The sequence below is a fragment of the Panthera pardus genome, unplaced genomic scaffold (genome assembly GCF_024362965.1).
Source record: "Panthera pardus isolate Hobbes unplaced genomic scaffold, ASM2436296v1 HiC_scaffold_2, whole genome shotgun sequence".
NCBI lineage: Eukaryota > Metazoa > Chordata > Mammalia > Carnivora > Felidae > Panthera > Panthera pardus.
Window position 1 is genome coordinate 111,854,719 of NW_026526765.1, and position 18,679 is coordinate 111,873,397.

The following is an 18,679-nucleotide window of genomic DNA, read 5'->3' on the forward strand; positions in this document are numbered from 1 at the left end:
GAGGGTATTCTAGGCAATGAATTCAGTGAAGGTAAAAATAGATATGGGACTGTCTGCTAAATCATAGAGCTGAGTGGAATACTAGCCTTTCAGGACCAGAGCATGGGTATAAAGAGCAATTGGATTTGGGCTTGGAGTTGGGGATTAGGGTCACAGGTTGTCAATCTAGAACTCCCATGGATGTGATGAGGCAGGTGATGCCGAGTGATTAGGTGGTAGCTTTGGAGCAGCAGACTGAGGCTGGCTTTGAGAAAAATTGGCCTGGCGGTAGAGGTGAGTATAGAATTGGAAGGAGAAAAGCCAAAGAAGAAGAGTTAAGCACTTATAAGGACTGAGGGTTTTGGGTCTGAGACAAATAATGATGTGATGCAGTTAAAATAAAACATGATATGTCACACACACACACACACACACAGGATAAGCCTGGGAGTTTAAAAAACTCTCCCATAGTGGGATAGTTGTTATAATCCACATCATTGTTTGTATCATCATCATCACCGTCTAATATCTATTTGTCACTATGTATCAGATGTTTTAAATGCTCTGCATATATAATCTTATTTAGTCCTCATAATAACTGTTCTGGTTATTGCTATAAAATAAATCACTTCAAACTTAGAACTTACAATATCAATTTGCTAATTTTTTATTGTTTTGTGGGCCAACTGGGCTTGCTTAAACATTTTCACTTTGATTCCCTCGTTTGTTGTAGTCAGATGGCAGCTAGGGCTAGAGTCATCTCAAGGCTCCACTGGCAGGATGAGTAAGATGGCTTCTTCACTCTCAGGTCTGGCTCTGGGGGGAATGGCTGACAGAGCTAGAGATTGTCCAGGCACACATCTGCTCTCCCTGTCTCTCTCTCCCTTCCACCCCACTCCCTGCCCCCACCTCTCTTCAGCCTCTACCTAACATTAGCATGGGCTTTCTCATAGCATGGTAGTCTTAGAATAGTCAGGCTTGCTAGCGGGGTGCCTCAGGGATCCAAATAGCACATTCAAAGTAACCAAGGTGAAGACTTCAAGACTTGTGACAGCACTACTTGTTGGTTATAGAAACCAGCTCAGATTCGACATAGGGTAGGATGTCTCATTAGGAGGCATCTTTGGAGACTAACTACCCTAACAACCCAATTTTACAGGTGAAGAAACTGATACGCTAAGAGTGAGATCATTTGTCAAAGATTATGCACTAAAGGATTTGATACAAAGCCTATGTACTTAGTACCTGTATGAACTTGGAAAATTGTTTTCTCTCTCTAGGTCTCACTTTATGTGGAAATCAGGGTATTAGAGGAAATGATATTGAAGATGCTTTCCATTTCTCTCAGGGTTTAAGCCTGTTGATTTAGATTATAGGAGTGGGGATGGGAAGGAACAGACTAAATAAAAAGGCATTTTATAAAAGAAAACTTGGTAGTAAAGTTGATGGAGGGAAGGTGATACAGATGGGGAACACATTAGGGTTATTCAGAGATCCCAGTAGATGATTTATATTAAACACCTAATAGTGGCTGACTCACATGAAATGCCTGTTGAATGGTAGCAAAGAGACAAAGATTTCAGTCTGTGATACTGGGAGAAATCTCAACCCACTGACTGAAATGAGAGCGGTTATAATAGGAACTACTTAAAATCAAAAAATGGATCCATCAATTCTGAAAAAGTTTGTGATGAGTAGCAGGGCATTTGACAAGGGAGGGAATCTTACAAGTCACTTGGAAATACGGTGCTAAAATTCAGGTTAGAAGCAGTCACTGAAGAGCGTGGCCTAGGACAGAGTCTTGTGGATATCCCAAGCTAGCGGATGAAAACAAGAAAGCAAAAAGGCATGGTCAGAGGAATGGGTAGAAAACCAAAGCAGTTGACAGTCCTGGGATTTGAAGGAGATTAGAGAGAGTACATCACTGAACACTTGTGAGAAGTTAAGGAGAGTAAGAAACAAGGAAAGAGGAACACCTTTTTATTCTGAAGGCAGTTTTAGTGACCTTTTTTTTGGGGGGGGGGTTAATTTTTTTTATTTTGTAAAGGATTAAGAGGAATGTGAGAAATTAACACAATAGGTGTTGACTGCAGCTGAAGACTTTGGGCGCCAAGGACCATTACACCTTCAGAGAGGCAGAGAAGAACATGGATGTTTCCTGCACTATCTAGAACAGATAAACCAAATGCAGGAAAACTGAAAATTGACAATATCAGCAAGTCACAGAAGCACAAATCAGTTAAGTGTGTTGAGATGGGGATGAGGTAGAACCAACAGAATTTTATGGTAAAATAGAGTAAAAGCTAGACTTTCCTCATTTTTTTATCCACAGGTCTTCTTTAGTATACAAGGTACAGAATAATATGACCCCAAATCAAATAGAAAAGATTGTTTTCTTTGAAAAAATTTAGATTTCTTATTTAAGTCTCCTTACAAAAGGCATGATTATTCTTGAGATCAATGTTGTATTCCTCCAAGACCCCTGTTAATACCTTTCTTAACTTTGTGAGCAGTCATAAAAGTGTTCTCGTCTGGTCAAAATATAGATCTTGAAATCTGTACACCAAACTCTGCATTCTTTAACTATACACAGTTCATTAGCTTTCAGTCCACCCCCCACCACCAGATTCATGATAAATTATACCCACTTTTAGATTTTTAGGGTTGTGGAGCTCAGACACATGTAAAAATAGAAACAAAAGGAGCTGAGAACAGCCATGCCCCATGGGTGAGGAAATGTATCATTCCCATTTTTAAATTCTGGACATTAATTGTATTTTATAATCACAGTATGCTTTTATGTTGGATGGAGGGAGAGCTTTGGTTATATCTGTGTCACCAGGGGGCAGCCACTTGTCTTGGATTTGAGAGAAGGGGGTAGTTAAAATGCCTAATGGCCATTTTCAGACCAACTTTTATTTTGAAGGAAGCGAAGAAGTCAGAGAATATTAAAATGCATAGAAAGGACTCAGAAAAGGTTGGAAATCCTTATTTAAGAATGAACTGAATTTTGAAAAGTTTTATGGTCTATATTCATCACTGGGAGAGGGAAACCCCATTCATCTTTTCACACGGCAGCCTCAGCTGTAGGGATATCATTATTAAATGGCGTTTAGCAGAGGTGAAGAGAAAAACCTCCTCCCCAGAGATTCACCCCTGCCAACCAATCAGGAAGCAGCCTGCTCTGAATCCACACCCCCCTGCCCTGATAGACCCGGGAATGGAGTGTGATTGGTACATAGTTGGGCTTTTATGGGAGGGGTTTCTTGTCACTCTTCCTGGCTTCCCCGCAGTTCCTTATTTGGTAGCTTTTGACAGAACAAGTCTTTCTTGCAGCTAAGCATCTTGACATACATTATTCATTAAGCCCTGGAGCTCAGGGAGAAAAAGATGCAGACCCTTAGATCTTTAGATATTTCTTTATCACATGAATTTTCTTTATTCAGAATAGTTGTAGAATTCTGTTCCATTCTGGAGTTTTACAGATGGCATGTGTTCAATGGGAAGACGGCTGGATGGGATCTAATGCAAGGCTTTCTTATGTATACTTAATTACCAAAAATCTTCAAAAACCCAAACTCTCTGTGGCTTGCGGATATTGTTAAAGTATCAAGGTTTTTGAAAATATACATATTTTAGAACTAATTGTCTCTTTATATAATCAATCAAAAATGCCTGAAGCAAACTATTTACTGTCAGTGTCTTGGGGCTACATAAAGGTAAGATTTATTTAGCTCCTAATTGCTCTTATTACATAACTGATAGTTTTAATAAATTACTATGGCATTAAGCTTTAACAGTCATTTATTTTTTCCCTTAGATGTGAGTTACAGAAGTAATGTGTGTTTTTAGTGGTCAAGATAAGGAGAAATTGTATAACTTTTATTAGCTATAGTTTGCATGTTAAAATATCTTTTCATTGGTTCTTCGGTTTGTCATGTTGTATAGGTTTGAATTGTGCTTTTAAATATGAAGGTAATCATACAAAATTAATGGAAATAAATTATTGGGACAAATTAATTATGCTGGTGTATGGGTTCCAATTCATATGTAGCACTTAAAGTTTATGAAAATTAATTTGTGGCTCTTCCTAAAAATATATCACTTCGACCTGATGAGTGTTCTTTTTTTTTTTTTTTATCTTCAGATATAAAAGCTCTAGGTGACATTAAAAACTGACATTTCTTAACTATTTGATATATTATTAAAATGAAAACTGGCTTATCTACTTGTAAAACTTGAAGAAATATAAAAGTTCATATGATAACCTTTGTTAATCTCAGGAAATGAAGTAATACACTGAATTTACTAAGATTGTATTCCTTCTTGGCAAGCCTCATGCCTGCCTCATGATAATGCTAGCCTGACGATCCTATCTCTGGAATAGAAGCAGGAGGTAGAGAAACGTTTTTCAGTCCTAAATGAAGCATCACTTCAGAATTTGAAATCTATTCTTAAATATTTGAGCCAATCACAGTACATATTTTTAAGAATCCTTTTCTGTTACTTTAAGGAGTCTCAGATTGAAATATTTTTCATTTTCTTTGTTTCTTTTTAGAGGAAAATATTCTCCTTGTTGTGAGATTTACTTGCATTCTAAGAAAACTTACTTCATTTTTAGTTATCCAAGGAGTCATGATTCCCCACTTCCTCTAAAATCTATGGATGGCCCAGATATATTTTAATTGTTTTTGAAATGTACAGACTTTTATTATTTGAATTTTGTTAGCCATTTTTTTGGCTTAAGAAATTTTTAGTACAGAAAAGTATGGAAAGTAATAAAAGAAAATCCCATAATCTCCCTACAACTCATCTCTTAGCTTTTAGATAGCTCATATTTGATATGTTTTTGAAGGGCTTCATATTTGTATTATGATTATGAACAAGACCTCCAAGAATGTAAATAAATAATTATAGTGCTTATCTTTTTGAGGAAAATTTTTGCTGGTCAACCTTGTTTATGTTTTAATAGTATACTGCTAAAAACACCTAAGGACAAATACAAATATATTTATTCTTATGCATTTTGAAGGATTTCTTTTTATACAGCCAATGCAGTGCTTATTTTAGCTTTTAATGTTGATATACACCAAACTTGCAGTGTATCACAGTGCAGCATTTTCAAATGATTTTTAGTAGAATATTGGTTGGGATGGGGTGGGGCGGGGTAGGCATTTTCTTAATGTTTGACCTTTACCACCTTCTTAATTATACACTAAGAGAATATAAAATGCAGCCAGTACATTGGCATGAATACAGAATTACAGGGATTATAGTTAAGAATACTTTATATGGAAACCAATTTGACAATAAATTTCATATTAAAAGAATACTTTAATTTTTTTTTATTATTTAATCTTGCTTCCTCAGATCAGTCTTAAATGTAGAACATAAATTGGAAAACTGGACTTTAAAAGCAAAATACAGAACTTATTTCAACTGCATTTTCAGCTTCCTTTATGCTTTACATGCTGCACTCATTCTGATGCATAATGAGAACAAAGGATTTGAAAGCATTCACTTAAATCTTAATCTTTTTTTTCACTGTGGGAACAATAATTCCATATATTATTTTGTACTATTAAAGCAAAAACAATCAGAAGAACTCATCAGCAGCAAATATGTCAAGGTCACTTTTTAAAATATCTAAATGCTCAATTAAATTGTTTTGCATTTTCCAACCAGTTTCTTTTTTCTTTTGTAAAATCATTTCTGTCTTTTATCTCTTCTAAATCTGTAAATTGAGAACTGTAACAATGTTCTAGGAAAACCACATTTTATTACCTTTTCCAATCATTTTCCTCATGATAATTTTGTATAGTTAACCTAGTAAATGGTATGTAGTTATCTTAAAGTGAGAGACATTCCACTTACGTTTTAAAATGATTGTTGAATCGTTCAGTGTATTGTTCTTTAGCACAGCCAACCACACACTCCAAAACCATATTGTAAGATCAACTACCAGTTGTGAAAGCATTGATGGTAATTTTTGTGATTATTAATTTAGCTTTCCTGAAAGTTTTATATCAACAGCAAAAAAAAGGGGGGGAAGCAATTTTAATTCCTTTTAGAAAATGCTCTTCTAACTTAATGACTCTTTGAAAACTGTCTTTAATATCCCATACCCGTTCCCTTGGGAAGAAACAGAATTGTTTAAAATACTGTCTATTGTAATCATGTTAAGAGGAAATGTTGCCTTCCTAAGAGCACCTGACAAACCCTGGTAGAGATATAGGTGTGCACTGAAACGTTTCTCCACCCACACTTCTGGGTTTTGAACAAAAGCATAAGAGTAGTCTTGAAGTATATGTATATGATGCAGATACAATCAGTAGATAATGCAACCTGAAATTTATCCATCTGTAGAATAGATTTCCTTTCACTGGTGTTTTTTGCCTTAGTTATACCTGTAGTGACTGGCTTTTTTGAGGAATTACATAAGTGAACTGCCGGAAAAATTAAAATTCATTATTTATATTATTCCAGAGAATCCAATAATTTGTGTAGCACACCTGCAGTTACCATGTACTTTTTCTGCAGGGCATATATGGCAACATATTCCTTATACCAGGTTGCTTGCAAGTTAGAAGGTAGTTTTATGGAAAAACTGGGTCCCTGTCTAACTTTTCCAATTGTACCCTCCCCGACTCCCAAGCTTGCATCATATTTTACTTACATGGAGAGAAATGCATGGAGGGCAGGTGGACAGCAGCTGCTGTAGAGACTGAGAAGGGGGGCTAGGAATAGCTGAAAGCCCCTCATAGCCCCCCACCTCCTCTATAAAATAGACTTTGCCATGCAGGCAGTTGTAGCATGGACAATTTCAGTTCAAAGAGATATTTCATTCAGTATATGTTTTAAATGTTTAGCAGACTCCCTTTGGCCTTGTTTTGCCTAAAGAGTAGATTTTTCTGAGAGTTAATTTCATTAATTAAGCAAGGATTTACTTGTCTTTGGGCCTTGCATGTTGAATTATTGTTCTATTTTTGAATCATGATGATTATCTCCTATGTTAATAATATCCCAAATTACTTTTGGGAATGGGTAGGGGAGCTAGATATTTCTGTGTATTTTTTGTGGGCATAACTAAAGCTAAATCTTCGATCTGTCCTGGAGTGATAAAAATCAGGTATCTATAAAAGGCCCAGTGACCTGGGAGATAGAAGGAACTCACTGAGGAGCATCTCCTATGTGCCCGGCAAAAAAAAACAAGACACTGTCTATTAACTCATTTAATTAGTTAATAGCTTATAACTTTAACTCAAGAAAATATAACATCATGAAAGATGGACAGAAAATGTTTTGAACACTATCATAAATGTCTTCCTGAATATTCTTAGGAGGCTGCCAGTTTTTCCCAGGATATCAGAATGTATAATACTGAGTGAAACCAAGCAGCAGCCTGTTTTGTATACTGCCTGATAGCAACTTAAAATATATACATATAAATGTGAGAAATAAGACATAGATGGAAATATAGGTAATTATCTATGGTTATCTCTGAGCAATTGGCATATACATGATTTCAATTTTTTCTATATAGCTTTCTCGATTTTCAGTATCATGTATGCATTTTATAGTTAGAGACAAGTTATTAAGAAAATACATGAACAAAAAAAATGATCTTTATGTTCCTGAGTTTGAGAATAAGCTCCTTAGACCTGTAAATTAACAACCAGAAAAATTTATACTGATTATGGTCAATTCTTCAGTTTTCTGTACAGGAGATTATAAATATACATTTCTTATATTCAGCAGTCTGTTGAAATATTTTTATTGATCTTTTGTGATAAATTCCTGTATCTAATCTACATGGTCAATAAGATGGACTTTGGAATTGATTTGCCAAATTATCCTGAGTTAGGACACCTTGGTATAAATTATCCAGGGAAGCACGTTTTTTTTTTTTCTTAAATTCTAATAAACTCAATACGGAGTTAGAAATTACATTTCAAACATCACTAAATAGTAAATTCACTACTCTTTTTTTTCCTAGATTTAAGTGAGAATTTATGGTGAGATTCAAAATTTTAAAGGCTACTGAATATTAGAGTAAAATGTGTTTTGACTTTTTTTGATCAGGTATCTAATAGTAACCCACATAATAGAAAAAAATTATTGGTTCTGTTAAGATAAATATTAAGGCATATTTAAATTAAAGGCCCATTTGGGCTATTTTGGGAATCAAAAGGCAACACTTTAAGAAACAGCTGATGGATGGGAAAGCATGAAGTCTTTGAGAATTTTGGAATTGGGTATTGCCATGTGATTGTGGTAAGTTAATTCCAGTGTTTTTTTAGGATAAAATAGTCACCATAGCATCAATAAAATACATTGTGAAGAAATGAAGTTGCGTATTGAAAATGGACCTGTTTTGTATTTATGTGACTTTAGAGATATGGATTGGGAAATCCCATGGATGCTGAGAAACAAAAAAATCTTATACCTTCCTTCTACTTGGAAAAACTTTAAAAGGAAAAATTATATACTTATAAATTCAGATATTTCACTTCTCCATAATTCTGAAAGAGTACTCAAATCTATTCACTTTTGTTTTGGGGTAAAAGATATTTTAACCTCTGACAAGTATACATACTAACTTCTGCAAATGACAAATTAATTGATAAATCATGTTCTGTTGTGTGGCAGCATATTTTGTGTTTATAAGTTAGAGGTTTTTTTTCCTTCTCTAAATACTAATAATACACCGTAATTTTTTTTTTCCTTTTTTTTCCCCCTTAACTAATGTCCTTGAGTGTCTAAATCTGTGTGGTCCAGTATGGTAGCCACTAGCCACATGTGGCTATTTAAATTTAAATTTAAATTAATTTACAATGAAATAAAGTTCAAAATTCAGCTCCTCGTTTTTCACTAGGCACATTGCAAGTGCTTGATAAACGCATACGATTAGTAGCTACTGTAAGGGACATCTCAGATTCTAGAACTTTCCAACATTATAGAAAGTTCTATTGGATGGCACTGATCTAAACTGTCAGGACAGTTTAAAAAAATCTTTGGGCATGTTTTCTGTATGTTACAAGTATGTTTATGTTACCTCACTTACATTTTCCTCTTCTGTTATTTCATATTATTTTTCTGTTTTTCAGTTTAAAAGGATGCTTAATCGGGAGCTCACCCATCTCTCTGAAATGAGTCGGTCTGGAAATCAAGTGTCAGAGTATATATCAAACACATTCTTAGGTGAGAATAATAATTTAAATGCAATTTAAAAGTTTTCTTTTGTGGTGTTTGTTTTTGGAGGTAGATTGGGGGCACTAACTCGTTTTGGAAACCACACAAGTGCAAAGAATTCCATTTGTTTTCATTCATCCTGTTAGTAACTTGACTATCTGAGCCTCTAAGCTTTGAAATCTAAGGTGATAAAGTACATTTTTTTTTTTTAGTTTTATTCAGAAGTTCAGGGATTCTCTGGATTCAAGTTGTATATTGCCAGTTTTTTCAGGGCACTAAATGTAAAATGTATTTTATAGAGAAATCTATGCATGCATTCAACAAGTTCTTGTTAAATGCCAGACATTGCTGGGAACTGGTAATGATAAATTAGAAAAGGTCCTTGCCATCAATGAGTTATAGTCTAATGAACACCAAGCTCTAAATACACTACAACTGCTAAAGAAAAGCTTGCTGATAATAATAGTTGAGAATAGTTGAGAATGCTTTGTACACCACCCCACCCTACATCCACAGAAAGAAAATTCAGTTGGTGAAAGTCAGTAGTGTGAACATATCCTTGATTTGAATGTACTTTCAAAACAAAATTGCTGTAACATCTAATTAGCATTTTCACTAAACAGACATTTATTGAACACATGCTATGTGCAAGGATGAGTTAGAGGAGCTCACTGCCTTGAAATAGTGGATGAATAAGCTGAGGCATCTACTTAGGTCTTTTATTTGAAAATAACAGTTGAATCTGACAATTATTTATCACATGCTATTGGTGGTTCTCTGTGCTCCCCTTGTTATATCATAACCATTATCTCACTATGGTACAGAAAATGTAAAATAACAGAAACAATCTAAGTCATTCAAATATATTGTGTTTATCTTTACATTATGACCCATTTCACTAAGCCCTTAGGTTCACCCAGTGCTGTTTTTATGATATTTCTGTATGAAGTTCCTTCCTTTTCAAAGTAGGTATTAAAACTGGAACACTTAGTGGGCAAGAGCAATTTCTAAGCCACTAAGTGATTTCAAATAGGGACAGAGTTGATGAACAGTTGAAATAACCAATATGTTTTGCTTTATCCAACTCTGCTATCATAAGTCTTGCAAAAAAATTTACTATGACATTCTATCCAAGTAGTAACCACTCAATACATTTGATGTTAATTATTTTGCAGTGGGATGTACTTGCTCAATTTTGTGCTTAAGGGTATCATACATAGTAAGTCCACATCAATTGTAAATACTCAACTTCTCTAAAAGAAGTGTTTCTTGAAAACATTTTCTGGAACATACAATGATTAATTAAAACCTGTTCAGTTATGGATGTTATCAAAAAGTAATAACTCACATCGAATTCATAGTAAATGTAGAACATTTTCTAAATTTCTTAAGATAAGCAACATGAAGTGGAAATTCCTTCTCCAACTCAGAAGGAAAAGGAGAAAAAGAAAAGGCCAATGTCTCAGATCAGCGGGGTCAAGAAGTTGATGCACAGCTCCAGTTTGACAAATTCAAGCATCCCGAGATTTGGGGTTAAAACTGAACAAGAAGATGTCCTTGCCAAGGTAAGATGATTTTAAGGACTGTGATCATATTATGCAGGGATGCTTTTTAATAAATTTTGATAGATTCTCTTTTAAATAGATGGACTAGTTCATTAATTTGTGGCGTTATTTTCTTTTGGAAGGTGGGAAAGTACTTTATGAAGTTCTTTATAAACTTTTTGGGTATTGGGGCGCCTGGGTGGCTCAGTCAGTTAAGTGATCGACTTTGTCTCAGGTCATGATCTCATGGTTCATTGTTTCAAGCCCCACATCAGGCTCTGTGCTGACAGCTCAGAGCCTAGAGCCTGCTTCAGATTTTGTGTCTTCCCCTCTCTCTGCCCCACTCCGCTCGCGCTCTGTCTTTCTCTCTCAAAACTGAATAAATGTTAAATATAAGTAAGTAAATAAATAATTTGGGTATTATTAATATGTGGATTTAGACAGGTGGTTTGGTTTTATGTTTCTTACTTTTTTACATCTACGTTTGATTATCCAAGCCTAAAGATTTAGAAATCTTTTATATCTTTTGGGTTTCAGAATAGTTAAGGTTTTGTGAACAGATTTTATCTATAAAAGCCTTGAGATTGGTAGTCAAGGCATGTAAGTAACGTTGTATTGTCAAAGTCATTAGGTTAAGCCATACTATGCAGTTTTCAGCACATTTAAGTGGGTTTACCTAAAGTTTGCCTGTACTTACATGGTGCATCCATTGCATTTAAAATGAAACTTTTTTTTTTTTAACTTAACATTATTTTTGCTAAAGTCAGTAATGTTTAAATGACCATGCTCATTGATTTGTGTTCTACTTCTGCCTCATAATTTTTTCAATCTTTATTTAACCCTAGGAACTAGAAGATGTAAACAAATGGGGCCTTCATGTTTTCAGAATAGCAGAGCTGTCCGGTAACCGGCCTTTGACTGTTATCATGCATACTATTTTTCAGGTAACATGGTTAAATTCTGTCACCTTTCCTTTTTTTGGTGATACAATGTCTAGTCTGTGAAATATGCTTGTGTTTTATCTTCTTTACTAGTCACGCTCTTTTGCTTATTTTGATACTTTTTTCTTATTTGCCCCATACCAAGGGACACATGATAACAAAGGTTAGAGTGTGGGGTCAAATACAACTAAACCAATTTTGTTATTGTTTTCCACTTAAGAAGAAGAGGTCATGTGGGAAAATTCAAGCATGATTTTTAAAAATCTACATGACTTCTTGCAGCAAGAATGGAGTGCTAACTAAAAAATGAATAAACTTCTTGTTGCTGACTTACCTTAAATTATATTTTCTTCAGTCATTGTTTTTTGTACTGCTCTCTTCTCCATGTCTGCTTCCCACTCTTGTTGAGCTTTTGCCCCAGCTGAGAATTAGGATATAAATGAGGAGTTGAGGCTGTAGATCCCTCGGTACTGGCCTGGCATAGTCCAGCTCTAGAGACCATTTTGAGTTCCAGTTGGTATGATCCACTAGCTAAGGCAAGAATACTGGATTGAAGCTGCTTTCATGATTATGGAACACACATTTTTATAGTTGGCAGCTCATTCCGAACAGTATACCTCTTGAGGAAAGCAATGTTGGGCCCCGACAGGACAACCCTACCCTGGTTTTTTCCCCAACGTCCTTGGATATTCTCAATTGTTCCGTTTTCTTCACTAGATACTGCAAGAGTGCTCTTTCCATTTCTGGGTTATCCATAGGTGATATTGGGTATGGTTTTTCTGTTAACACACTCTATGGAAAATCTTTTTATATAAAACCAAAATGTGAAGAGGATTTTCTTTCCTACAGGAACGGGATTTATTAAAAACATTTAAAATTCCAGTAGACACTTTAATTACATACCTGATGACCCTGGAAGACCATTACCATGCTGATGTGGCCTACCACAACAATATTCATGCTGCAGATGTGGTCCAGTCAACACATGTGCTGTTATCTACACCTGCTTTGGAGGTAAATCTGGTTTCTAAAACATTGAGACCATTAACCTGCTGTTCTTAAGCATCTCTTAAACATTTATACTGAAGGGTATGCAGGGCAGGAAATAATTGGCTTCATTGGTAGTATGTTGAGTTACAGGGGGAAAATTTGTTGTCAATAAACAGTTCAGTCTTTGGGATTCATGTGTTTGTGATACTGCTTTGAAATGACCTAGTGAACATTCCATAAAGTATATCTGGCTTATTCAGTTTCAATTATTAGTTTTTTGAAATTTAGTCTGATGGCTTTTGTATTTATAGTTGAAAGGATGATTATTACTTATAAAATGTAGACAGTGCTTTGATATTTTTCGTAGAATTTTTCAGAAACACATCTCTAATTCTTCCTGATTTTAAGAATGTGTTCCATTGAATGCTAATTAAGACAATTTGATTTCCTTAATCATTTGGGGAAAAGATTCCCTTTTGCTAATGTATTTTTTAGCTCAGATTGTTTTCATTGTATAATTGTGTTCATACCTCACCATTTGAGTAAGTGGTTCTCAACTGAGGGGTGGTTCTTCCTTTTTCCTCCTACCCTGATCCCCCAAGGACATTTGGCAATATGTGGAGATAATTGTTGTCTGTCACAACCTGACAATAGATGGTACTGGTGTCTCATGGATAGAGGTCAGGGATCCTGTTAACAGTACTACAATGCACAGGATAGCATCCCACAACAAAGAATTAATCTGGCACCAAATGTCAATTCTGCTGAGATCAGGAGTTCCTGGTTTGAATGAAAGAAAATAATCACTCTTGTCATTAATTTTATGTACATTTTCACAATATCCTTAAACATCTTAAATACTTCTACAATAAGCTGTTAAATATTTTGAAGCTTCATTTTGTTTTCCATCAAATTCTAGGAAGTAATTTCACATTTGTATATACTTTTAATTTGTATTATTGCAGAGTAATAATGTTATTATCTACACTATCTGGTTTTACAGGCCGTGTTTACAGATTTGGAGATTCTTGCAGCAATTTTTGCCAGTGCAATACATGATGTAGATCATCCGGGTGTGTCAAATCAGTTTCTGATCAATACAAGTGAGTAAAATTTATTTTTGCAAAAAAAAAATTTCCTTTGTACATTTGAGACTGAATGAGGGTCTTTATAAACTTGGGATGTTTCCAGAGCCACAATGTTCTTTTGACATGTGTAAATACACATTTTATTGATAGTGTGTGTTCATGTAAACCAGCTCTAAAAATGATCATTCTATCCCAGGAGGCACATACATGTCGTGTTTGGAAAACATCATTCCAGTACTTCTCTAGAAATATTGTGTCAGTAGACAAAGGTAATCAGAAGTGGAAGTTTGCAGAAAGATTCAGATAGTTGTATTGTCTTCCTGTTTAAATAAAAACAGGAAAAGTTGTAAGAATTCATGTTAAACCTTCTTTACTTTATGGAGATTGTCACTGAATCCTCTTCAGAGGCTATGATTGCTCCTCTCCACCACCACCACTCCCACCTCCCTTCCTTTTTCCGTCTTCTCTGGAGGGCTATAGGAACATCTCTGATGTACTGTCTCTTTTGATTTCTCTTTTATTTAAATATTTTTAACCATTAAATTTTTTCTCGTGACACCTCAACAACTAAGTTGTCGCTGAATTTATAAATAGGAGGAGTGGTAGAGACTGTCTAATATGGACATGTCTGACACACAGCTGCATAGAAAACCTTGGTAGGAAAAAAGAGGTTAGAGTGGGAGAGAGCCAAAGCATAAGAGACTGTTAAAAACTGAGAACAAACCGAGGGTTGATGGGGGGTGGGAGGGAGGGGAGGGTGGGTGATGGGTATTGAGGAGGGCACCTTTTAGGATGAGCACTGGGTGTTGTATGGAAACCAATTTGACAATAAACTTCATATATTGAAGAAAAAAAAAAAAAGAAAACCTTGGTAGGGAATGTTTAGATAGTGCTTGAGCTATGACTTTGAAAAGAGGTTTTAGTTTTACAGAAATTCTGTTCTTTGGGTAATTGAAATTAATTAGTAAATGATTTAAATATACTATTATTTAATTTCCTCCCACAACAGGTAAATTAGTGTTATAATTTTACTTTTATATACAAAAAAATAAATTCAAAGTTGTTAAAAGAGTTTTTTTTATATCTGTGAAAAATCTTTTCTTTTTTTTCTAGGAGTTTGTAGATAATAGCCTTCTCATGACTAAAGAAGTCAAACTGTGGCATCTTTTCATTCCCCATTTATTTCCTATACTTTGCTGCAGCCAGATTTAAAGAGACAATTTAAATGTAGCCTTAGTTTGAGAGATTTAACTTAGATCTTTAAAATTGTATCAATTTTTATATCTCAATTCACCTCTGGACTACTTTGTAACAAAATACACCTTAGTGACTCATTGATATGTAAGAGGATTGGGAAAGTCATGGATTTCCTGAGAGGTGTGGTTACTCAAGTACATTTTAGAAGTCTGGTTTATGAAGTTATTTACCCAGGTTTAGGCAGACTAACATTTCACGTTCCAGCTATCTTATGAGAACCTATGATGGGGTGCTTTCAAGAGTCATCAAAGCATTACTAAGTATTAACATCTTAATATTAATACACATTAGATGCAGGTATATGAGTTTATAGTATCAGTGCTGAGGGTTGACTGTCCTGAGAAGAGCAGAGAGGTCATTCAGTACAGCTTACTGTATGCTGGCACTTTTCCTTAACCTGACATGATTATTTGGATTCTTAGGCATGTCTTGTTATGTTCCTAATTTTACAAATTTTTAATACATAAAAATTTTGTTTTAATGTCTGCCTTTAAAAAGGTATGCATTTTTCCTTTAAATTAGCACCAGAAATACAGACTGGTGTATTACCTTTGCATTCTACTTTATACAGTATTGTATGTTCTCTTACTCTAACATCACAATTAAGAAGAGTTTAGAGAACAAATTAATTGAAACAACTGATAATAAAGTCTCCAAGTACTCTGATAATTTTTTAAAGAAAAGTGAGAACCAGCTCTATTATCCTCTCTTGTAGACCCTCTAAGGTCACGGGGGCTTAGACTGGCACTGGAGGGCTCTGGCAGGCATTAGGGTACCCATGGAGTCTGAAATTTAAGCTAGTGAGGCTTCAGTCCACAGATGAATCTGATGCCCTCCAAAGCCTGAGACCCCGTGAGATAGATAACGGTCACATTTAGTGGATAATTATAAACATGGTGACAGCGGCCAAGGGTGGTGTCTGTTTTAAGGTCATCTCACTGATGACTTGCCCAAGGGGGAAGGGCACCTGGTCCTGCTTCTGGAAGTACTTTGTCACTCCATGATGGCGTGAGGATCTCCTTTCTGTGAGACCTCAGCAACACTGGGAGGTTAACAGCTCCCAGGGCAGCTTTGGACTGCTGATGTTTTCTTGACAATGGGGTGTGAGGAGGCTGTGTTATTCCTGAGTGAATGAATCAGCATCATCACCTGGTACAGGAAGGTATCCCAGGGTTGATCAGGGCCTCAGGTCCTTGTGAGAATTCACTCCCTTAGTTAGCTTTTGACTAGGGGTCATGCCAGCAGGCATTTTATTTCAGGACACAGAAGAGTCTTGGCAAGTAACGGTGACAAGAAGTAAGTTTTAACTTCACAGTGTTCTATAAAGGAGTCCCTCTCGTAACTTGTAAACTTATAATAAAAAGCTTTATGAAATACTCTATCAAAATTATGTGATTATTTTTAGTTTGCCGCAAACCCTTTTTTATAGACAGTGTAAGTTTCTTATTGTTTTCGTGGATTGATTGATCCTCAGTGGCTCACACAAGCACACTCTCAGCTCTCACCTTGGAGCTGGTGCTACCAACTTGTCCAAAGCCCAGGGTTGAATCTGTTTCTTGTAATTTATACATTTGTAAACCCATAGCTGGGAGGTCACGTGTCCTATTTTAAGGAGGCTAGAGGCACAGTGAGTTTGCATGGCCCCTTCTGGAAAAAGAGTTCTTTCTGGAACTCACCTGGCTGCTTCCCAGTCCAGATTTTCCTCTGCTTCTTAGTTGTGACAATAATTTCCATCATTTGTTCCACTGTAGGCGCCAAATCATTTGATAGTAATGATACATACTTTCATTGTTAACAGGCTGGAGGTTTTGAAAATAGAGACATCATTTCTACCTGGCGCAGATGGTTATGTTTTGTAAATGATATGGGGGAGTAGAGGAATCTGAGTAGGATTGTAAGAAGTTGAAATTCCAGGGAGAGAAGCTGTGTAAGTCTTTTTCAAGGACGGTACATGTAAATAAACTCACAAAATGTAAATAGCATCATATGGTTTTGAATATAACATGCTGGAGAGTATTTATCATAACAAAGCATTTGACTTCACAGCATTCTTTTCTCAAACAATAAAGCGTTGTCAGAGGTGCAGAATATATATAGTATAAAATTTTACTTGGAAAACAAGTAATTCGGGTTTATAGCAAAGATGCCTAAGCTCTAGGGGAAAAGATTTAGTCACATTAGTCATGTGTTCAAAGCATATGGTTTTGATTTCCAAGAGCAGAAGCGTTTCACTATATTAAACTGGAGCTAGATTTAGCTACCAGTGCACACACACTTTTATTTCTCTAGTCTCATTTTAAAATAAGCTTTCCATAGCCCTATATGTGGGTTATATATAAAAAGTTATTTTCTGCTTAAATATAACACTTTCAAAACAAGGATAAATTCATTTTCATGAAGTGTGATTATATAGAAATACTACAGAGATTGTTATTTTAGCCAACAAAAAAATATTGAGAGTCTACTATGTGCCAAACAGTGTTCTAGGTACTAGGGATATATGGGTGGGCAAGACAGTGGTCTGGCTGTGAAAAGCTTTCATTTGGCTGGAAAAAAAAAAGGACTATAACACATGAATATCTGATAGCACTAGTTTGGTGGAGAAAAATAATACAGGTTACGGACGTAGAGAGTGAATGAATTGAGTGAATCAAACAGTTATAATCCTTTGTCCTTGGCAGCTAGAAAATAAAACTACCACTTCCTCCCCCATTTCAAGGAGACATATGTTGTTTAGAAGTGCCAGGAGAAACCAGAGAACCATGCACATCAGATGAATAACTTTTCATTTTATATAGGGTCTTAAGTCTCTAAGTGGGTTGGGAGGTCTATGGAAGACACTGTTAAGACATGCACAGAGATGATGACAAATAAATTGGATTGTGATTAGTGCCAAATGAGTGGTACAAAGTATAAAGGAGTTTACAGCAGAAAGTGAGCAGTTCCACCTGTGGTAATCAGGAAAGGCTTCATGGACTTGTACTGGGCTTTGAAGATGAACAGGTTTCAACAGAAATGTTCTATAACATATTTTCTTACTCTGGACCCTACCTCCGCCTCTGTACTACTGTACCTTAGAGCATAGTATGAAGGCAACTTTCTAATGATTCCTGAACTTTCAAGGACTCTATGTAGAAGTACTATGGTAGCATCTTTGGCAGATAAACTTCTCAGGAGCTGCAAAATCTTTCGTTAGATGTTACCATGTGCCTTCAGCCCTAAGGAAGAGTAGAAAGTTAAATGACTGCCCTGAGATTCAGTTGCAACAGTATCCACCACCTTCCTGTCAAGAGCCCCAAAACTGGAGAGGCAGTGGGGGAGATCCACTCAGTAAGGAGTCTTTTCATTGTTTCATTGCTTTCTGGCCAGTCTGGATTCTCATTCCAAGGCTCTTGGACCACATTCTATGTGAAAGAGCATCTTTAGATAGATTAGAGTTGAGACTCTTTGTTGTAGCATCTATAACACAGATCATCCTCCTCCTTAAAGTAACAGCTGCTCACCTTGTTCTTCTGCAGCCTCACAGCTTAACTTCTTGTTTCTTTCTTCATGAGGTATATTAGTCAGTCTGGGTTTTTGTAAGCCTGAGTCAGTTCATGTATTAATGCCTCTTATCTGCATGCATATTTATTCCCTTAAAAGAACCGTAAAAGATTAATTGGGCATTATTTGGACATAGTCAAAAAAC

The 18,679-nt window shown here is 35.7% G+C and overlaps 1 protein-coding gene across 1 annotated transcript in view; it reads left to right on the top strand.

Moving 5' to 3' along the window:
- The window catches only part of LOC109246432 (cAMP-specific 3',5'-cyclic phosphodiesterase 4D), an 856,695-nt gene that overhangs the window by 828,844 nt on the left and 9,172 nt on the right, over positions 1–18,679 (top strand). The window contains 5 exon segments of the mRNA XM_053907342.1: positions 9,087–9,180; positions 10,564–10,736; positions 11,561–11,659; positions 12,506–12,670; positions 13,650–13,749. Of these exon segments, the coding sequence (XP_053763317.1) occupies positions 9,087–9,180; positions 10,564–10,736; positions 11,561–11,659; positions 12,506–12,670; positions 13,650–13,749 (631 nt within the window).